Genomic DNA, 7,361 nt, shown 5'->3' on the forward strand with positions numbered 1-7,361 from the left:
CCAAAAAAAAAAAAAAAAAAAAAAAAAAAAAAAAAGAAGGGAGGACTCTTTGGTAAGCAGCTTCCCCTTGGTAGCTAAACTGCCAGCTTCAAGTGCCTAGAGGTCAGCTGAGAACCTGATATTGGTTGGGGTAGCCATAGAATGACTGAGCCAGAACCTCTGGGCATGGCAGCAGGGTCAAGCACAGATAGGAAAGCGAAGAGACTATGGCTGCCAAGGGCACAGTCCCCACCAATTCCAGGGCCCAGTACTGGCTTCACAGGTCAGCATGAGCAAAAGTCCTTCTCCTCTAACCGCACTGTTCTAGGTGGGACCCATCATCCTGGGGGTTATCAAAATGCCCCATTTCCCTTCGGCTAGAAATGATGCCTCTGGCAATCCATCCAATCTTACTCCCACTCCCATGGCAATTCATTGAGTTATCATGAGCCAGGCCAAAGTACTGGCCCTTGGTTCCCCCCAACACAACCAACCTCTTGATTATGCCCAATCCTAAGGCTAATATACAGGGCCCTTTGTGGCCCTGTCCCCAAGGGGCCTGGCCTGTCACTGCACACCTGCTGACTCAAGACAAGCTCCTGAACTTGGTGACTTTTACAGTGATGCAGGTGACCAATGCCAAGGTTGTCCACGTAGCCACACAGGTAGGTACCATACAAGTTGGGGCAGCCAGAAAAACACTCACCCCTATAGACTCTGAGCTGTCATAAACCAGCACCCTCATCAGCCAGCACACTGAACTTCCCTTCCACTGAGGTCCCAGAACAAATGAAGCCAAAGCCAAGAGTGAAGAAGTATTGTGATCCTAGCCAGCTGACTTCAGCTTCCTCCCATTCTCATCAGGGCTTTCCTGTAGTCCAGGCTGCCCTGTATCCTGTGTGGATGCAGCCTCGCCTTAATAGCACAGAGAGCTAAACACACTTTGGGCACGCCAAAGCTCAGTTTTATTTATCTATATATTTTGAGGCAGTCCCATATAAGAACTCACTGATATTATACAGCTGAGAATAGCACTAAATTTTTCTTTTTGAGATAGGGTCCTCTGACTCCTAAGAGCTAAAACTAAAGGTATGTACCACCATGCCTACCTGCGACATTGAACTTCTGATCCTCTTGCTTCCACCAATAGAAAGCTAGCAAACTCAAATTTTAAAAACAATTCAAGGGGCTGAGATGCAGCTTAATTTGTAGAGTGCTTTCCTAGCATGCATGAGATCCTAGACTGAATCCCCAGAGACCCTGAGTTTGATCCCCAACACCACATAAACCAGGAATAGTTTTATGAAACTTAATTACATCAAAAAAAAAAAAAAAAAGGAGAGCCGGGCGGTGGTGGTGCACGCCTTTAATCCCAGCACTCGGGAGGCAGAGGCAGGTGGATCTCTGTGAGTTCGAGACCAGCCTGGTCTACAGAGCTAGTTCCAGGACAGGCTCCAAAACCACAGAGAAACCCTGTCTCGAAAAACCAAAAAAAAAAAAAAGGAGGAAGAAGAAAAGAAAAATGAGCAGTTCTGGGGAGATGGGGGTAAAGGGAAAGTGGGGAAGAGGGAGGGAAGAAAAGGAAACTTAACCAAGAGGGGTCACCGAGTAGGCTTCACCCTGGGCCTGTCCATGGAAGGAAGGTCCAGTTGAGTCACTCAGGGATGGGGACTAGCTGTGGGTGCTGCTGGACACAGCATCCCTGAGAAGTCAGGGCAGCCCTAGAACTGCAGCTCAGCCAAGACACGCAATCCAGCAGGCAGGAAGAAAGGTCAGGGTAGGAAGCTGTTGACTCTCCCAGGGCCAAGGATGGCTAGGCTTGTCTCTGTGCCCTAGAAAGAAAGAGCACTGTCTCTGTTCTTTAAGAAATGGGGCTGCCGGGCACACAGGTCTGACAGATATGTGCAACATGGAAAGACAATCAAGGGGAGGTACGAGGGAATTCAGAATGAGCCCTGCACTCCCCAGGCTGGCACCTGAAATCCTAAGCCCTAAGAAACTAGCCCAGAAGCTTCTACCCTGAGGTCAGTCCCACACTTCCCAAGCTTCTCCCACTTATCCTTTCAATGACACTGGACAACAAAGCTGAGTGACAGGGACAGACTGCAGAAAGACCCAAGCACCTGGGTTCTGTAATCCCTTCTTAACTTCCTCAGGATGCCCAGGCAGAAATAGCAGCCTAGAGTTGCAGCTTAGGAAGAAGAGGAGAAAGACAGACTAGAGCAGAGGTTCTCAACCTGCGGGCCAAGACCCCTTTCAGGGGTCAAATGACACTTTTATGGGTCCCCTAAAAGCATCAGAAAACACAGATATTTATGTTATTATTAATAACAGCAGCAAAATTATGATTATGAAATAGTAATAAAAATAATTTTATGGCTGGGGTCACCACATCATGAGGAACTGTATTAAAGGGTCACAGCATTTGGAAGGTTGAGAACCACTGTCCCAGAGCATAGCAAGTCTGTGTCACAAATCCCATGAGTACATCATCAAAGGCTATTTGTTCACCTCCCAATGAAAAGCAGCCACAATCCCACCAATTAAATAATAACAGATGCCATCTGTTTGGGAAACACTATCTCCCATCTTTACTACCACCCTGGAGGGGAGAGATGCTTCCTCCCTCTGCTGAAGAAGACAGAGAGTCAAAGAGAACATGCCATTTTTGCCCAGGTGAGGAATGGAGTCAGGACTAGATCCTAGGTGCATTATAGCTACAATGACCAGAACCTGACACCTGGCCACTGGATAAGGTTATCTGCATCCATATAGGTGGGACTTGCAAGCTCATTTTGCTGGAGGGGAGGGGGAAGACCTTCGGCTTCTCTGAAAGATGGGCCAGACCCATGAAACTGAAACCTATGCAAAGTATCGTGAATGTACCAGATACAATTTGTTCAATGTTATATTGCAAAATGGGCAGAATGGGGATCTGACCACAGGCAGTTCAAACTGGCTGACCCTGCAAGACCACTGCTCCTGGCTTTCCCCAGGCCCTGTTCCCTGGGCCAGGGGCACACAACAGCAGCTGCCACCTACTCCTAAGTGGTGAGCAAGAGGAAGCAAGAGTCGTTTACCTAACAGGAAGTTTCTGGACGGGACAGGAGGACCTGCCCAGAATCCCAGCCCAGCCCAAGAACAGACCACCTGTAGTGTCCGGTCCAGGGCCAGGGATAGCCTACAGGGCCAGGTATGTAACCCCGACTACTGCCAGCCAAGCATTGCCCCTTTAAGCTATAGCAGTGACTGGCATGCCTGTGGTAGTCAGCAGGCGCTGGATGCTGACTCACCCACCGGAAGCCTGGCTGCCTCTCCCCACACAGGCTGACTGGGAACTTTACTGCCTTCAGGCCCTGAGCCACAGGCTGGCTGATAGAGAGTTTCCTGTGCGTCACACTAGGACTGGGGGAAGTCCCCAAGGTGCCACCCTCTAGTCTTTCCAACTCCCAGGACAGAAGGAAAGCTATAACTATAGCAGGTAAGGCCAGGACAAGAAACTCAGGGCTCCATTTACTTCACTGGGCTGCCAGAGGCACCAGCCACCAATGAACTCCAGAGATAACATCCCAACAGAGTACCAGAGGCCATCCCTAACAACACACACCGCATTCCCCAGACCACCCTGACCACATGTGCCCTGTATCAACTGCCCTTGGCCTCTGACTGCAGCCAGTGGCCCACTACTGAGCAAGGAGGCAGGAGTCAACAAAGCTGAGGGACCTACGGGCCTGTCACATTTGGGGAAAACTTCCCAGGCTTGGGCACAAAGGACAGGCTGTCAACTGTCCAGTGGGAAGTTCACAGATAAAATTCCCCACCAAAGGTCAGGTGCTACCACTCCCTGCTCTGTTCAAAGTCCTCAGCAAACAGGCTGGCAAGATGGCTCAGCAGGTAAGGGTACTTACTATCAAACCTGATGACCTAAGTTCCATGTCCAAACCCACATGGTGGAAGGTTGATCCACATGGCTAAACGAGAGAACTGACTCCCACAAAGTATATTCTGACTTCCAGAGAGATCTCCATACATGTGCTATGCTGTGGCATGCATATATCTATACATACATATATGTGTAATTTTTTTAAAGTCTTCTGCAAAGAGTTCGTGCCACGGTCCATACTGGTACAGACTCACCAGGGCCTCCACCTACACCTTTGCATCTGTTGCAGGGTTACACTGGGAGAAGCATCCACTGCTAAAGACTACATGCATAATAGGTGGTCCTCTGCTTCAACAGGCCTCCAGGTCAGGTGGCCAGGAGGGTGATGGCCAGGATGCCAGTGTCCCACTGTCCCCCTAAGCACCTCATATAGGATTAGGATAGAGGGAGCACTGAGGAGATCATCTTAGAATCCTGATATAGCCACACTCTGTCCATCACTGTGTAGCTTCTGTAAATGGTTAGTGTCCCTGAGCCTCTGTTAATGGGCAAATGGGGCTACAGGGAATAAACAAGGCAATGTATAGCATGTGGCAAAAAGCCTGGTAAGTGACAACTCGAGAGTTTTGGTGCATGGATATTGTCACTCTGCCACCAAGATGTCTCCAGGCCGCTAAAAGGCTACAAGGATCTTGGGCACTGGAGAGAGTCTGATCTCCACCCATCCACCAAATATCATGTTATCTAACCTACAATCTGCAAATTTACACTGGCCCTCTCAGAAAAAAGGCCAAGAGAGTCCAGTGCCAGGACTCAAGTCACCCAGCACATGAGGGTCAACAGTACCCCCAGTCAGTGCTTTGCTATGTCACCCACAATCTACAACTGCAACCTCTATTTTGAGGAGGCATCTCTCGCCTGGAAGAGCTGAACTGCCTCCAAAACAAATACTGCTTCCAAACCCTTCCTGAGTGGAGCAGCATCTAATTTCCTGGTTCTCAAGTTCCACGAGGTCTGCACAGCAAGTCCCTCCCCAGCCTCTTCCCCCAACAAGTGCCTCCCTAGTTACTCACAGAAGTTGGGCAATGGTCAGGGATCTGGCCTCCCACTTATGTAAGATGCAATTACCCCGCCCACTGGGCTCCTGCACAGCCATGGAAGCCAGCTGCAGGGGACTGAAAAGGCCCCCGCCTGCCCAGGACAGCCTGCCCAGCACCAGGACTTCTGAGGTCGAGGTTTCCTAGGTCAGAAGGAGAGAAGGCCACCACTGCCCAAGCACCCTCTAAGTGCCCACCATTCCTGTCATCTGCACTCTGCAGCTGCAATCCAAAGTGGGGCCCTGACCCCACAGGGCTAAGTCTTTCCAACAAGAAAAGCTGGAAACAGCCAAGGATGTGCAGCAACTTTTTCCCCTTGTGCCTACTGTGGTGTCGGGTGCTGGGCTGGGCTTCTGATCATCTTGCCCATGCTTGCTTCAAACCATTCTCTCCATTCAATTTCACCTCACACCCCTGATATCCGGTTCATTAATAAGGCCTAGACATGTCAAGAGACTGGCCAGGTGAGGCAGGGGCAGGTTCAGAATGCTGAGGGTCAACCCATTCACAGCTGTAGGTGCAGTTTGGAACTCTCTTTTCTGCAGCCCAACCTACTTAGTCTCTGACAAGTCAAAAAAGAAAAAAAAATCTTGCTCCCTTCCTGGAAAAAAAAAAAAAAAAGCACTCATTGCCTTCCAAGTCTGGTCCCCCTCACTTCCCATGACAAATGCTGCTGCTGCTGCAACCCACGCAGCACCACTGCCACCTCACAGAAATTTCCAGGAAAGCCAGTTAGTTACTTGGAGAAGACAAGTCCCAGACTTGTACAGTTAGCCCCCGGCTCAGCAGCTAACCCAAGTACCAAAGAGCAGCTCTGAAAGCAGCCGACCAAGAAACACTAAGTGCAGGAGGAGGTCGGCTCCTAAAAGCGCTGTCAAAAGGCTGCAACTGAGTCAATGAGCAGCAGGTAGCATGGGCTGAGCGGCTAGGCGGAGACGCCAGGAAGTTCTACAGAGACAGCCCCAGGGAGGACCTGCGCAGGCGGCCAGTGTGCTGGCCAGAAAGGCATGGGCCAAGGAGGACTCACAAGGATGGAGTTGGAGGAGAGGAGGAGTTCTGAGTTCAAGACTAGGCAGATTTCCGGCATTGGGAACACAGCCCTAGGGCCCAGAGGAGAGTAAATTCCAGCCTGGACACAATCCAGGAGCCTGGCCTGAGGGGCTGGTGCAGCCCAAGGACCCTCTAGCAGGGATCAGTGAAATCCCGTTTGGGTCCAGGATGCAGCCCGGAAGCCTAAACAAGGAGATCCCGGTGGAGGCTCCAGACTTGGAGCGGGATAAAGAGAATGAGGTCCTGCCTGGGTGCAGTCCCATGGCCTTAGATCCGGATTCCAATGAGGTCCCGTGAGGTCACGAGCTTGGGCTGGACCCAGCCCTGGACTGGAGTGCCGGTGCCCATGCCCGGCCCGGAAGGGAGTCCAGTGTCCCGGACGGGCTCGAACTGAGTGTGGCTCGGGCCGCGCGGTAGGGCGGGAGCGCCTACCTTTGGTCTGAGGCAAGCTGGCCGGCGGGCTCGCGGCGGGCGACTCCATACTGTGGACGGTCGCAGCGGAGAGCACTAATCTAGAGGACAGCAGACTACACCGGGGCCGGGCGCGCTCATGGCTGCTGGTGGCGGGCGGCGGACGACAGGCGACGGAGAGCAGAGAGGCGGCGGTAGCAGGCGTCCGAGGCGGGCGGCGCCACAGCCACACTGGGCAGCGCCGGACGCGGGCCGACGGCGCCACGCAGACCCCGCCCCCCGCGCTGATTGGCCCGCCTGAAAAGGCCCTTGCCTATCAGACACCGACCGGACTGTCACGCACGAGTCCCACCCTCCAGGAGCCGGAATCCAACCCTGCTTTCCACCTAGTCCAGCCCGGCTCCGCCCTCTTGCCTATCAAGATGACAGCCCTACCCACCCGCAGGATTGTGCTAGCGTGGTCCTGGGTGCCCCAACCTGTGCCCCCCTACGGTGCAGCGTGTGCGGGTCGTAATCTGGAAAATCTGAAGCTCTCTAGGGTGGCATGGCCGGGCTGATGCGGCTGGTGGGGTTAAAAGTGCTCCTTCAGTGATACTGGACTCCTAAGTGACTGCGCCATTCCGAGGGTGAGCGTCCATGTGCTCCCCTGTAGAGAGCAGCGACCTCGGACCCGCCTCCTAGGGCAGCGAGGGAAAACGAGATCCCGCGGCGGTGCGTGCCAGGTGAGTGTTGACCGACTGTGGGAAATAGTTTACTGCGCCTTGCTGAGCGCACACGCGTTTAAGTCCGAGTGGCGGCAGCAGCCACGAGCACCTGACACGCCGGCACTTAGGGAGCGCGGGAAATCAGTGGCTAACCTGGTGGTGCCTACTGACAAAATAACTGTTTGAGTTGTAGCATTATAGCCCTCTACTCCGAGGGCTGGGGATAGTCTAAGATAG

At 52.6% G+C, this 7,361-nt stretch overlaps 1 protein-coding gene across 1 annotated transcript in view; it reads right to left on the reverse strand.

Moving 5' to 3' along the window:
• The window catches only part of Map2k3 (mitogen-activated protein kinase kinase 3), a 20,849-nt gene extending 14,215 nt beyond the window's left edge, over positions 1-6,634 (reverse strand). Inside the window, exon 1 of the mRNA XM_005349925.3 lies at positions 6,442-6,634. Coding sequence (XP_005349982.1) covers positions 6,442-6,490 — 49 coding nt within the window. The 5' untranslated portion in view covers positions 6,491-6,634. The remainder of the gene's footprint in view (positions 1-6,441) is intronic.
• Positions 6,635-7,361: the final 727 nt, after the last annotated feature.

This window comes from Microtus ochrogaster, chromosome 7 (genome assembly GCF_000317375.1).
Source record: "Microtus ochrogaster isolate Prairie Vole_2 chromosome 7, MicOch1.0, whole genome shotgun sequence".
NCBI lineage: Eukaryota > Metazoa > Chordata > Mammalia > Rodentia > Cricetidae > Microtus > Microtus ochrogaster.